Here is a 14175-nt window from a genome sequence, read left to right on the forward strand (position 1 = left end):
AAAAAAAAAAAAACTGCCATTATGGAGGACCTGAAAATGGAGAGAAGAAAGATTAAGATACCGATGGGTGCTGGCTCATATTTCGCCTATGCAGCACAGCTTCTCACTATTTTCTAAAGGCGCTGACCAAGCACTTTTGAGAAACGATACTTTGAAAGCAAATAATCCAAATCATAATCAGGCCTACGTTCAGGAATCTGGGGCCAGGTCGCTTTACATAAGACGACGCTAGTATTTGGCTTTTTAAAATACCCTCTAGGCCCTTACATCAAGAGAGTAGCTGCTGGCATAGAGAGTAATTATGAATAACAGGTAAATATTAAACAGAGGGTCTTACAAGTCAACGAATATCGATTTGCTTTACTAGGATTCATCTGACCGGAATGTAATCAAAAAGTTGAACACTGCAACCACTTCAGCCAAGACAAAATCTATAAGTGACGTCGAGAGAAGTCTGCTCTTTCTCTTCGGGACTTTGCCTGAGTATCTCGAAGCGTTAGGACAAGTGAGAGAGGGCGGCTCAGTAACGAGGTGATCCTAAAGGAAACGCAAATGAAAGGCCATATACTTGAATCAAAGAGTTTGGACAATTTTACCATTTTCTATGAATGGTCGGATGGGACTGTTGGGGCAGAGTAAGAAGCATCCAGCAAGGCGGTAATCGGTATTAACCTTGAGAAGTCTTCTTCATGTCCTTTTCAAAAAAAAAAAAAAAAAAAAAGACTTTTATTTTTACACAGCTCCCTCCAATGAACTGCTATTCAATTGGCATGCACCAACAAGTCCTGCTTTGTTTTTGTGGATCCTGATCTATATTAATAATATTAGCCATCAATTCAATAGCTGTAGCCAAGGTCTAGGGATAAAGCTGTAAATGGATTTAGCGCCTCGAAATAATGATTTTCTTGATCAGGTCGAGATCCGTCGTCTACGTTTTCCAAGAGTGAAAAGCCTGCATGTACCAAGACATCAGGACACAATTGTTCCTAATAAAGACCGTTATGTCTTCAGTCAAAAGACATGAATGGACAGTATCCTTGAGAGGAAATATAATCAATGGATCAAGAAAGACAACTCAATCGAGTATAGCAAATTCATCAAGTCAAGGAAGCTGTAGAAATCAGGTCTAGAAGGATCCATTGTAAAGAGAGCACACACATGTTTGTGTTTTCTCATAAAAAGAAAAAAAAAAAAAGATCGACCTCATCGCCATCTGGGTATCTTTCGAATCATCGCCAAGATGACAGAACTGCAATACCAACAATTCCGAAAGGCCAACAGCGACATCATTGAAGAAGTTTGTGTCAGAACTGCTTCCACTAATGCAAGCTTGTCATATTTTGTGAGTTTGCAAGACATTCGAGATGCGTTTCCAGATGCACTACGATTCAAATTGGATGGACATCCCATCCCAATCATTCCATATGCTGATGGTAACAGGTATGTTGCCTGTATTTTATCTCGATTGCCCCAAGTGAACCCAATTTGACACGCCTTTGTTTTTATTTTGCTCTAATAGGATCGAACCTTTGCGCATTGCATTCTATCCTAACAAGATCCTGGCTGGATGTCATTACAGAGCTGCCGCAGTCCAGCAGCAGTAACGGTAACAGTAATGGCAACAACAATGCCGTCGTCCATTTTCCGACAATAAGAGAGACAGAAAAACCAGTATTTCAGGACCTTCTTTTGTCATTATCAAACTCGGTTCAACCAATCAACTCCTCTCTAACTCTTCGTAATAACGCCCAAATCGAGATTAGCAACTCTAATTATGAGGAGATTAAAGAGAGATGATGAGGTGATCAAGCTGCAATTGGAGATGCTCAAACTCCAATTGGAGGCAAAGGAGAAGGACGACAAGATGCTTGAAATGCAAAGGGAGGCTATTATGTTGCAACATCAAGCCCTCAGCAGACTTGCGCTCCTTCAAAAGCATGCTGAAGCTATCCTCATCCAGAACTTTGAGCTGCACGAGTATTCAATCCCTCGACTCTTTATCATTTTACCGGTCGATCGAACCAAGTGGGACCCAATGAATATCTTGAGGAACAAGTTCCGCCTTCATTTCTTATGTGAATGTGGAGATCATTCTGTAAAAGCGAACAAGAATAGTCTGAACTAAATCCATCTTGCCAGGCATGAGGGCTATGAAGTCCGAAACAACACAGAGTTCTTTCAAAAGTATGGACAGTACATGGTCATCCTTTTGCTGTGGTTCAAGTTGGGAACGAGTATATCCTCGGCTGCTTCTCTGGGATCAGCCCCAAATCTACTGGATGCTGGATTGATTATTCACTCGACTATATGAAAGCACTCTCTGTTGAGCACTCGGTCTTGAACAACGTCAACACACTCGATGACTATGAGGGACTTGAGGGTGCAGATCTCCGACAATTGGGAACATTCCTTCAGACCAACGATGAAGAGAGGCAGCTCAGCAACTTGTACAGGACCACGACAGAAATGGGACATGTCAAATGGGTTTGTATTGACCACTATCGTGCAACATACAGAGAGAAGGATCAGAAGGGATTTGAAAATGTAGTGGAGATGAATGGTGGAAAATATGACTTGCAGCTTGGTAAAGTGGTTATCAAACTGAAATCCAGGACTAGAGCTGGGGAATTCTTCAGTGCCCTGACCAATGCAAGGAATGTTTACGAGTTGAATATCACATTCGATTGGGAATGGACCAAGACTGATCTTGAGACGCTTGAGAATGCATTAAAGATATCGAGTGTGTCGCTTCTTCGACTTGATCTCGGATGGGTTCAAGAAAAGGTTTCTAAGAAAGTGCTTTCGACATCTACGCGATATGACCTACTTGCTCGCTGATCAATCAAAGTTGTATCTTTGGGATGCACTATGGATGGATCCGTATATAAAAGACACGCCATGCTTGCGATGGCTATAGACGATGTGCGCACTCTTTCTTATTGCCCCATTTCATATTTAAACTCTTTGTTGTTGTTTGTTACACCAAATGGCGGAGCTGAATAAAAACGGTCAAACTGCATCTCGTTCATTCGATGGATCATTCATTCTTCTCAGCATCCTTATAGCATCTGCGAAATGACAAAGCTTCATTACCAACAATTCCGGAAGGACACCAAAATTGAAAAAGTTTGTGTCAGAGCTAGCAATGACAAAAATGACAAATTGTCATTTGTGGGTTTGCAAGACATTCGAGCCGTGTTTCCAGATGCATTGCGATTCAAATTGAATCATTTCCCCATCCCATTCCTTGAAGATTCTAATGGCAATAGGTATTTTTATTTATCTCTTATTTTTATTTTTATTTAGTATGGTGCATTGTCAATTGTCCTAGAAAGGAAACAGGGGGATCCAACTGACATGTCTTTTGCTTTTGTTTATTTATTTGTTTTGTTCCACACAAGAATCGAACCTCCGTGCATTGCATTCTATCCTGGCAAGATCCTGGACGTCATTGCAGAGGCACCGCGACCCAGCAGCATTAACAACAACAACAACAACAACAACAACAACAACAACAACAACAGCAACACCGTTGTCCATTTACCAACATTCAAAGCATCGGAAAATCAGGACTCTCTTTTGCTATTATCAAACCTGGCTCAATCTCTCAACTCTTTTCTTACCACCTACACTCGCACACAATCCGACAATGTCAATTCCATTCCCAATCCTAAAGCTATTAAAAACTTGAAAGTGACCCAAGGAGAGGACCAAAAGGTGATCAAAGTGCAATTGAAACCTAAAGAGAAGGATGAGAAGGATGAAATGATCACTGATCTGCAACATCAAACCCTCGAAAGACTTGCTATCCTCCAAAAATATGCTCAAGCTATCTTCATCCAGAACTCTGAGCTACAAAAGTACCCAATCCCCCGATTGTTTATCATCTTGCCTATCGACAGTACAAAGTGGGACCCAATAAATATCTTGAAGAACAAGGTCCGTCTTCACTTCCTATGCGAACGTGAAGATCACTCCCTAGAGTCAAAAAAGTGTAGCCAGAACGGAATCCACATTACCAAACATGACGGATATGAAATACAAAACATTACAGAGTTCTTTCGAAAATATGGGAAATACATACTCATCCTTTTAGAATGGCTCAAGCTGGGGATGGGAACGGGAACGGGAACAACAGTCCCAAACCTGCTTAATGTTGGTATCGACTATTCAATTGACTATATCAAAGCGCTCTCTCTCGAGTATCCGGATCTGAGTAACATCAACGCAATCGATAATTATGAGGCACTTGAAGGACCTGATCTTCAAAAATTAGGAACGTTCCTTCAAACCAACGACGAGGACAGACAACTTGGCAATTTGTACAGGATCATAATCAAAGTGGGCCATGTCGAATGGGTGTGTGTGGACCACTACCGTTCGACTTGTTGCAGCAAAGGTCAGAAAAGGCTTGAAATTGCGGTGGAAATGAATAATGGGAAATATGACTTGCACCTTGGTAAAGTAGTCATCGAATTGGAATCTGAAGACAGCGCTGATGAATTCTTTGCTGCTCTGGCCAGGGCAGGAAACGTTTACGAATTGGATATCGCACTGAAGTGGGACTGGACCAAGGATGATCTTGAGGCACTTGAAAATGCATTAAAGGTGTCGAGTGTATCGATTCTTCGACTTGATCTTGGGTGGTCTCGAGAAAGCATCAATAAGAAACTACTTCCAGCATCTATACGATATGAACCACTTGTTCGTATCATAGAACTCCACAATATGAAAACGATACATATTCTACTGTGTCCGGATCTCATCGAGCTTTCCAAATTTCAGCCTAAAAACTCATCACACCTTCAAGAGTTATCCTTTGAGATGAGGCCTCGATGGATTGAAGCTAACGAATCTCAAGTTATTGCAGCCTCACTCAAGACCGCTACGAATTTGACCCGTTTAGACTTGTACGACAACTCAATTGGGGCTAAAGGAGCTCTGGCACTGTCCAAGGCCCTCAGGACTAACACCACTTTGACATATTTGGACTTGGAGGCAAACCCAATTGGGAATAAAGGAGCTCTGGCACTCTCAAAGGCACTCAAATCTAACACGGCATTAACCACCTTGAAACTGGAGGCAAACTCAATTGAGAATAACGGGGTCCTTGCATTATCAAAAGCACTCAAAATCAACACAACTTTGATCACTTTGAGTTTGAGTTACAACTCAATCGGGGACGAAGGGGCTCTGGCAATCTCAGACGCACTTAAGGCCAACACTAGTTTAAAGATCCTGGACTTGAGTATCAACGAAATTGGAAAGGATGGAGCTCGGGCACTGTCAGAAGCGCTCAAGGTCAACACGACTTTGACTGCTTTGGACTTGGAAAACAACAAAATCAGGAATGGAGGAGCTTTGGCGCTATCAGAGGCGCTCAAAGCCAACCCGACTTTAACTAATTTAAGTGTGAAGTGGAACTCGATTGAGGACGAAGGAGCTCTTGCGCTGATAGAGGCGCTCAAGGGTAACATGGTTTTGGCCAATTTGGACTTGAGGGACAACTCAATTAACAAGGAAAGGGTCCTAGCGCTGCTGGATGTGTTCGGGAACAGCTCAGCTTTGACCACTTTGGGCTTGTGGGCCGACTTGGTTGCGGAGGAACTGTCAGGACCACTCAAGGGCAACGCGGTATCGACCACTTTAGATTTGAGTGGCAGCTCAATTGGAGATGAAATAGTTCTTGTACTCTCAAAGGCCCTCAAGACCAACACGACCTTGGCCGGCTTGGGCTTGCGGAACCACGCAAACGGAAATGAAGGAGCTCTAGTATTGTCAGAGGCACTCAAGGCTAACACGACTTTGGCATATTTGGACTTGTACAACAACACAATTGGGAAAGAAGGAGTCCTTGCACTGTCAGAGACATTAAAGGTCAACACGATTTTGGTCACTTTGGGATTAATAGACAACAAATTTGGGCATGAAGGAACTCTTGCACTGACAGAGGCACTAAAGATCAACACAACGTTGACAGTTTTGAACTTGCAGGGCAATTGTATTGGGGACAGAGGAGCTATGGCACTGTCAGAGGCACTTAAAGTCAACTCAACTTTGAACACCCTAATCTTGAAAAACAACTCGATTCAGAAGGAAGGAGCCCTTGCACTCTCGGAGGCTCTCAAGACAAATACGGCGTTGGGTGCTCTTGCACTCTCGAAGGTGCTCAAGACTAATAAGGCTTTGACCGGTTTGGACTTGAGTATCAACTTTTTAGGAAGTAGTGGGGCTCAGGCGTTATCAGGGATGCTCAAGATCAATAGGACTTTGAAGACTTTGAAATTGAGTAGCAACTCAATTGGGAGTACAGGTGCTCTGGCGCTCTCGAATGCAATATTCATGTTTCTGTTCTGCAGCATTCTTTTTATTTTTTTTTTTATTATAATAAGATCGAGATAGTTTACAATTAATCCTGTCTAAACTAACAGAGTGAGGAAACCGATGGGAGGATTGCAACGCTTTATGTACCGTCCAATATATAAATATATATGTATATCTTTTTATTCTTTTCCCGCTTTATAATCAATAAACAGCTCCTTAGTATAAAATTCTTTCCTCCATCTCTATGCTACTTGTATGAAAGAACAGCTGTTATCTTCCTTGGGTGGCCGAAGGAGGTTGTTGTTATCGTTACTTGTGTTCCCTCAATGGAGAAACTTCCGGATTGGTGCTGAACGAAAATGGATAGGAGCGACGCTTCCTTTCCTTACACTGATTACTATTATAGTCATCGGACCATCAGCGATGATGGTGTCGGTACCTGCGACTGTTATAGTTACTTGTGGTACTATATAATCCGTTGTCGCTCATACTGGGACTGTCATCATCGTTTTCATCAATACACCGGACATGGGGCCCTCCGCTCTTCCTTGTAGGCTCTCCTATCGTAAAGACACATCTAGTGAGTCGACACCAGTACCTATGCACATATTTACTCTATCCTCGGCTCTTGCTACGCCTGCTGCGCTCAACTTTGTTGTCTGCTCTTATATCTCCTCCCCTTGACCTTGTGTCATGGTATTCGCTATACTCTTCGTATTTATCGCATGTGTTACTTTGTTTATCAGCTCCGGACAAGGTGTCCACTGAGATTGGAGCTGATGAGCTGTATGAAGTGTTTAGTGATAAGCTTCGCTCTGTTTTAGCAAAGGATGTTGCAGATGGAGTGATTGGTGATGCCACTATGAGTCCTTGTGTTTTAATACCGGATGATACTGATGCAGATCTCGATATATCAATAAATGATAGCGACTGTTGTGGCGGACTAACGATGGATCTGTTGAATCGGGAGATAGCAGTGATGGATTTCATAAAAGGGTTACGTTGGCGCGTTAAGGATGGCGGGCGATGCGTGGGTCTACGGATCTGCTGAAGGTTCTCTTGAGAAACATTGGTCTGTCTGAAGAAGTGCAGGGCACTGATACTGATGTTGCTCATGTCAACCAAGCTCAAGGAGACGCACTTAATCACCTCAATCATATCTTCAACCATTGCAGGCAAGGCATCATCGCTGACCATAATCGATGCACCATCATCCGAGTGCATTTCCGTTCTCAATAAAGGCCACTTCATTGAGGCGGAATGAGATGCAAATTTACAACAACTTGGATCCGTGCATTATCTGATTTTTACACCCCTGCGACACCAAGAGGCGAAGTTGAAAATGGATCAACCAGCATCTTTTACAAGAGAGAAATGAGTGAATATTTTCCATCTCGCCATCATCTCTTGAATCATCACCGAAATGACAGAACCTCAGTACCAACAATTCCGAAAAAACGGCATCATTGAGGAAGTTTGTGTCAGAACTGCTTCCACCAATGCGAGCATTGGCAACCCGCTCTGCTATGTGAGTTTGGAGGACATTCGAGATGTGTTTCCAGATGCACTACGCTTCAAGTTGAATGGACATCCCATTCCATTCCTTTTAGACGCCAATGACAACAGGTATATTGCTTTACCATGGTGCTCTTTTAAATGCTCCTAGAAGAAAAGGAGAACCTGATCTGACACATCATTTTTGTCTATGTTCTATTAGGATCGAACCTCTGCGTATTGCATTCTACCCTGACAAGATCCTGGACGTCATAACAGACGCACCACAGTCCAGCAACAGTAACAAATCTCTTACTGTCCATAATAATAAGGATTTCAGCTCCCACTCTGACGAGATTAAGGAGTGGATGGTTAAGGTCGAGGATAAGGGCGACATGATGCTTACACTAGAAGACAAGATGGGCAAGGCGTTTGAACTACAAGTAGAGATGTATAAAATGCAACTGGAGCTAAAGGATGAGGTGGTTAAATTGCAATCGGAGGTTAAGGAGATGAATGCTAAGGTGCATAAACTGCAATTGGAGGTAAAGGAGGAGAACGACAAGGTGCTTGAAATGGAGAAGGAGAATCATAGTTTGCTACAGCAAGCACTCAACAGACTTGCGATCCTTCAACAAAAAGCTGAAGCTATCCTCGTCCAGACCTTTGAGCTACACGAGTATCCAATCCCTCGACTCTTTATCATTTTGCCTGAAGACCGGACCGAATGGGACCCAATGAATATCTTGAGGAAGAAGTTCCGCCTTCATTTCCTATGTGAATGCGGGGATCACACTGTAGAGACAGGCAAGAGCAGCCAAAATCAAACCCATTTTGCCAAACATGAAGGATATATAGTCCGAAACAGCACAGAGTTCTTTCAAAAATATGGGAAATACATGGCCATCCTTTTACAGTGCCTCAGTGTAGGAGTGCCCTTGGCTGCCCCACTTGGGCCAGTCCCGGATCTCAAAGCCGGTATTGATTATTCACTCGACTATATGAAAGCACTCTCTGCTGAGTTTCCGGCTCTGAACAGTATCAATACAATCGAAGACTATGCGACACTTGAAGGAGCAGATCTCCGAGGACTGAGCAAATTCCTTCAAATCAACGATGAAGATGGCAAGCTTGGTAACTTGTACAGGATCAGAACAGAAGCAGGTCATGTCAAATGGGTTTGTATCGGCCATTTCAGTTCAACATATAAAGAGGAAGAGCAGAAAGCCTTTGAAGATGTTGTGGAGATGAACGGTGGCGAGTATGACTCACAGCTTGGTAAAGTGGTCATTGAATTGGGATCCAAAATCACAGCCAGAGGATTCTTTGGTGCCATGGCCAAAGCGAAACGTGTTTACGAGCTGGATATTACGTTCAAGAGCGGCTGGGATTGGACCAAGACTGATCTTGAAACACTTGAGAATGCACTAAGAGTCTCGAGTGTATCGGTTCTTCGGCTTGATCTTGGTAGTCCTCAAGAAGGTATTACTAGGAAACTACGTTTAACTACAATATATGAAAAACTCGTTCGTATTATAGAGGTCAACACTATGAAAGTGGTCCGTATTGTACTGTCTCCAGATCTCACCAAGCTTTCCAGCTTACCAAACCAAAAGTTGCGACATCATCATGAGTTAACCTTTGAGATGAGGCTACGAGATATCAGACGAGATGATTTTCAAGAGCTTGTAAATTCACTCGCGACCAACATGACTTTGGCCAGCTTGGATTTGAAGCACAATTCAATTAGGAATGAAGGAGCCTTCGCACTGTCAGAGGCACTCAAGACAAACATGAAATTGACTACTATAGACTTGAGACACAACTTAATTGGGGATGAAGGTGCTCTAGCACTGTCAAAGGCGCTCAAGGCTAATACAACTTTGGCTGTTTTGGATTTGAGGGCCAATCCAATTACGAAGGAAGGAGTCCTGGAGCTTTTAGGCGCGCTCAAGACTAGTCCAACTTTGGCTACTTTGGGCTTGCGGCACAGCATAGTAACGGAAGAACTGTCGGAGGCACTGAAGGGCAACGCGACATCAGCCACTTTGAATTCGAGCCACAGCTCGATTCGGGATGAAATAGTTCTGGCACTCGTAGAGGCACTCAAGACAAACATGATCTTGACTAATTTAAACTTGGGTCACAACTCAATTGAGAGGGAAGGAGCACTAGCACTCTCAAGGGCACTCAAGACTAACATGACCTTGACCAATTTGAGCTTGAAGGGCAGCTCAATTGGGAAAGAAGGAGCTCTGGCGTTGTCAGAAGCACTCAGGACCAACACTAGTCTAACCAATTTGGATTTGCACGGCAACTCAATTGGAGATAAAGGAGCTCAGGGACTGTCAGAGGCACTCGAGACAAATATGACCTTGGCCAATCTGGACTTGGAGAACAACTCAATTAGGAAGGAAGGAGCTCTGGCACTGTCGGAGGCACTCAAGACAAACACCAGTCTGACCGATTTGGACTTGAGTTGGAACTCAATTGGGAAAGAAGGAGCTCTGGCACTGTCAGAGGCACTCAAGACAAATACCAGTCTGGCTAATGTGAATCTGACAAGCAACTCAATTGGGAAAGAGGGAGCCCTGGCACTGTCAGAGGCACTCAAGACTAACATGACCTTGACCAATTTGAACTTACGATACAACTCAATTGGGAAAGAAGGAGCTCTGGCACTGTCAGAGGCACTCAAGACAAACACCAGTCTGACCAATTTGGACTTGGGAAACAACTCAATTGGGAATGAAGGAGCTCTAGTACTGTCAGAGGCACTCAAGATCAATACCAGTCTGACCAATTTGGACTTGTGGGCCAACTCAATTGGGGATAAAGGAGCTCTGGCACTATCAGGGGCACTCAAGGTCAACACCAGTCTGACCAATTTAGACTTGAGGGGCAACTTAATTAGGAATGAAAGAGCTTTGACACTATCAGAGGCGCTCAAGACGAACATGGTGTTGAATTATTTGGATTTGGGAAGCAATCCAATCATGAGGAGATGAAAAGCTGGCACTGTCTGAGATGCTCAGATGGAAAACTGAACAGGACAGGACAGAACACGTATATTTAAATTGTTTTATTGAGGGGAGAAATGAATACAACCTGTAACAGAACTGTATCTCTCACATGCTAAGCAGGATTCCTCCTATCCCATGCATTATCTTTGCACTTTTACAACGTCCATGTTATATAAAGTTGACACCAACAAGCATTTCTGCTCGGAAACAATTTCCTTTATTTTATTTTCTTTATTTCTTTCTTCTCTTTTCTTGTTAATAATGACAATAATAAATGAATAAATAAATATATATTACATTTGAACCTGTTTACATCAAGAGTTAAGAATATCATCTTTAACATCCCCATCAACTCTTTTCTTCTTTTTTTTTTTTTTTAGATGATAGGATCATTTCTCACTTTGTAATCACTATATTGGTAATGAAACAAATAAAATAAAAAGCAGTTCGTTAGTAACTTACATGGCACCACTGTATAGAAAAGATATTTTTATATATATAAAACGCGGATGCATATAATCCTTTCCATCACTTGTATGCTTTCTTGCTTGCTTACATGAATGAAATGCTGTTGTCTACAGTCTGAGAGATCAGCACATTCTTGGTTGGATGGAATGCTGCACAAATCACTAGCTTCCCTCCTACTTCCAAAATCTGAGTCGGTCCTCCTGGTCGATTTCGAATAGATTGACCTTTCAAAATGGCTGCTTCACGGAAGATCGGGTGCTGGTGCTGTTGTTGTTGTTGCTGCTGTCCATTGGTACTAATATTATCATTGTTGTTATTGTTATATCCACTACCGCTTCGGGTTTTGCTGCCATTGTTGTTATTGATGCTGCTACTGTTGCTGCTACTGTTGCTGCTACTAAAGGTAGTCTCATTATCAAATCGGATATCGCCTGTAACGACTCCTGATCCTGGTCGTTGACTCTCAATACAGTTGATCTTATTCCATCGGACATCCCAGATATTAATGATCCCTTCTTCAGTCCCTCCAAAGGATAAAAGCCCTCCTTCTGGATGCCATGAAGGAATAGGGATCTTGAAAGTCTTTGTCGAGCCTGCATATCCCAACTTGAGAACTGGAGTCACAGGAATTCGCTCGTCCATCAATATCAACTGCGTCATATGGCTATATAGTCTGATGGTCCCAAAAAAGGAAAAAGGAAAAAGAAGAAAAAGTAAGATACCGCTCAAGTAGACATTAGGCCAAGGCAGTATTCTATTTCAAGTTGCTATCATTCTCTGCTTCCACATTAGCATTGCTCCTATCATCATCGAACCAACGACTCTTTCTTCAATTTAATATCATCCTCTCAACTTGGAGAGATTCAACTGTACAAGGAGTATTTCACGATGTAATAGTACCCAGAAGAAAAACAAGAAAAGAAGAGTTGGGAGAAAAAATGATATTATAAAAAAAAAAATAAAAAAAAAAAAAACTAGACAAGAGACTTACGTTAATGCATTGATCCGATGATCCATGGGATTCTGAACGATATTCAGCGTTCGACCGACTTTATCCTCATAGATCTTCTTCTCATGTGCCATATCGTAGCTAATATATCGACCATCCTCTCCTCCTGAGAACAATATCTTGGAAGGGTGAGAGTAGCTGAGACATTTGACAGCGTTTGTATGTAAAGTGTGGACATCTCCCAATCCTTCTGCTTTCGTGTCTCCTGAATCATCTGCTGGACAAAATCGCCAATGCATCTGCATGTGCGAATTTCAAAATCATATAGGAGAAGAAAAAGAGGATGATGATGATGATGATTATGATGAAGAGGAAGAAGAAGATAAACAAAAAAGAGCTGTTAGAACGTTTTGAAGTAAAACACGAGTACATATATTTCCTCATCAATCTTCTTACCAAAGTCTTGTCTCCTCCTGCTGTGACATAGGACATTCCATGATCCTCTCTCATCACTGCAGTTACACAGTTGATGATGGCTCTGTGAGTCATGGTCGAGATAGTTGTTACTTTGTAGCCTAGCTTGCCCTTGTCATTAAAATAAATCGAGATCAAGTTGGTCTGGGTCTCTGGCAAAGATGAATAGGTTGGATCTGCATTGAGTGTTTCTGTTGGAACGATGTTGTTCACCGACGCCGTCTCGGGTGGCCATGGTGTGCCGCGTTTTAAATGGCTCACTGCCACAATCATATCCTCTCTAACCCATGTCAGCGCCTCTGTATACGGAATCACTCGACTTTCTTTGGCTGGAAGTGATAACAGAAGTAGCTGTGCGTTGATATCCCAAAAGTGGATGTTTCTGATGCATCAATCGAAAAACAAAAAAAATAATAATAAAAGGTTAGTAAAAAAAAACTCTTTTGACCTTTCACAAGCAAGGATATATATGTATGGACGGATGGATATATAATCTTACCCATCATATGAACTTGAGGCAGCAATCCCTTCAAAGCGTGTCTGGAAGGAGAAAGGGTTGAGGACCAATGGTCGGCCTCGTTTGCCTGTAAATGGATTATCTGGAACCTTTCTGGTCCCTAAAGAAAGGACTGTCATCGTGGGGTGTCCTCCAATTGGGAGGTAATAGTTGGACTTTTCAAACACTCTCATGTATCCTGATGCACGTGGGCTAGGATATGCTTGATGGACTATCCGGCTTTGATGTGTAGGTGGCACACGGATTGTCACAATCCCACTCGTCTCCACTGCTACCTCAGATTTGACACCTCTCGATTTGTCTCCTGAGGCTGGCTTAAGTGATGGAGGTGGTGAGAGTGCTCCTCGTTGTTGTTGTTGCTGTTGCCATGCACCACCAGTATCTGCTACTCCGTTTTGATTAGAGCCGATCGTCTGAGGTTTTACTGCGTTAGAAGGGTATGATTGTTGTTGGACTGTGCTGGTAGGATCAGAAGGCAGTGGTGACTCGGGAGTGCCTTGTCCAGGAATCTGTTGTGGAGGAGAGATTCGAAGAAGGTTGCTGGTACTGTTGCTGCTCTTCTGAGTTTGGATGCCAGCCAGGTAGTGTTCCTTAATGATCTCCATCTTCTTTTGCATTTCCTTCTTGAGCTGATCCATTTTATGGCTAAAATCTCGCGTCACAATGTCGATCTAGGAACAAGAACAGACCATAAACGGTCAGGATCAACATGAACGGCAGACATCTTTAATAACATTACAAACTGCTTACATATACATGTATATGACATACCTCAGCCATCATATGAACCATTGGATCTGTTAGGGCAACTTGAGAATGACCAGAAAGGCTAGACCTTGCTTTTCGTATGGCAAGAGGTGTGTCGCTATTGTTGTCCATGCTCTCTGCCAATACAGGGACTTCTGGACTGGTGTCAGATGAAAATG

The 14175-nt window shown here is 42.7% G+C and overlaps 5 protein-coding genes across 5 annotated transcripts; 3 read left to right on the forward strand and 2 right to left on the reverse strand.

The window, feature by feature from the left end:
- Positions 1-1240: 1240 nt before the first annotated feature.
- BCR41DRAFT_394033 (hypothetical protein) lies at positions 1241-2838 on the forward strand (the record flags this gene model as incomplete). Its single annotated transcript, XM_022028610.1, has 4 exons — positions 1241-1440; positions 1520-1600; positions 1759-2114; positions 2225-2838. The coding sequence occupies 4 exons, from the start codon at positions 1241-1243 to the stop codon at positions 2836-2838; spliced, it is 1251 nt and encodes a 416-aa protein (XP_021883532.1).
- A 237-nt stretch (positions 2839-3075) lies between these two features.
- Positions 3076-6436, forward strand: BCR41DRAFT_394034 (hypothetical protein; the record flags this gene model as incomplete). The annotated part of the gene is made up of 3 exons (XM_022028611.1): positions 3076-3269; positions 3402-6307; positions 6393-6436. The coding sequence occupies 3 exons, from the start codon at positions 3076-3078 to the stop codon at positions 6434-6436; spliced, it is 3144 nt and encodes a 1047-aa protein (XP_021883533.1).
- Positions 6437-6741: 305 nt separating this feature from the next.
- On the reverse strand, positions 6742-7548 carry BCR41DRAFT_394035 (hypothetical protein; the record flags this gene model as incomplete). The annotated part of the gene is made up of 2 exons (XM_022028612.1): positions 6742-6901; positions 7010-7548. 2 exons carry the CDS (start codon positions 7546-7548, stop codon positions 6742-6744), a joined length of 699 nt encoding a protein of 232 aa, XP_021883534.1.
- A 66-nt stretch (positions 7549-7614) lies between these two features.
- Positions 7615-11047, forward strand: BCR41DRAFT_349030 (hypothetical protein). The gene is made up of 2 exons (XM_022023397.1): positions 7615-7950; positions 8042-11047. The coding sequence occupies exons 1-2, from the start codon at positions 7748-7750 to the stop codon at positions 10824-10826; spliced, it is 2988 nt and encodes a 995-aa protein (XP_021883535.1). The 5' UTR covers positions 7615-7747; the 3' UTR covers positions 10827-11047.
- Positions 11048-11356: 309 nt separating this feature from the next.
- BCR41DRAFT_244554 (hypothetical protein) lies at positions 11357-12644 on the reverse strand. Its single transcript, XM_022020147.1, has 2 exons — positions 12301-12644; positions 11357-11982 (listed from the first exon to the last, which is right to left on the reverse strand). The coding sequence occupies exons 1-2, from the start codon at positions 12561-12563 to the stop codon at positions 11394-11396; spliced, it is 852 nt and encodes a 283-aa protein (XP_021883536.1). The 5' UTR covers positions 12564-12644; the 3' UTR covers positions 11357-11393.
- Between the last annotated feature and the right edge of the window lie 1531 nt (positions 12645-14175).

The sequence above is a fragment of the Lobosporangium transversale genome (genome assembly GCF_002105155.1).
Source record: "Lobosporangium transversale strain NRRL 3116 chromosome Unknown BCR41scaffold_9, whole genome shotgun sequence".
NCBI lineage: Eukaryota > Fungi > Mortierellomycota > Mortierellomycetes > Mortierellales > Mortierellaceae > Lobosporangium > Lobosporangium transversale.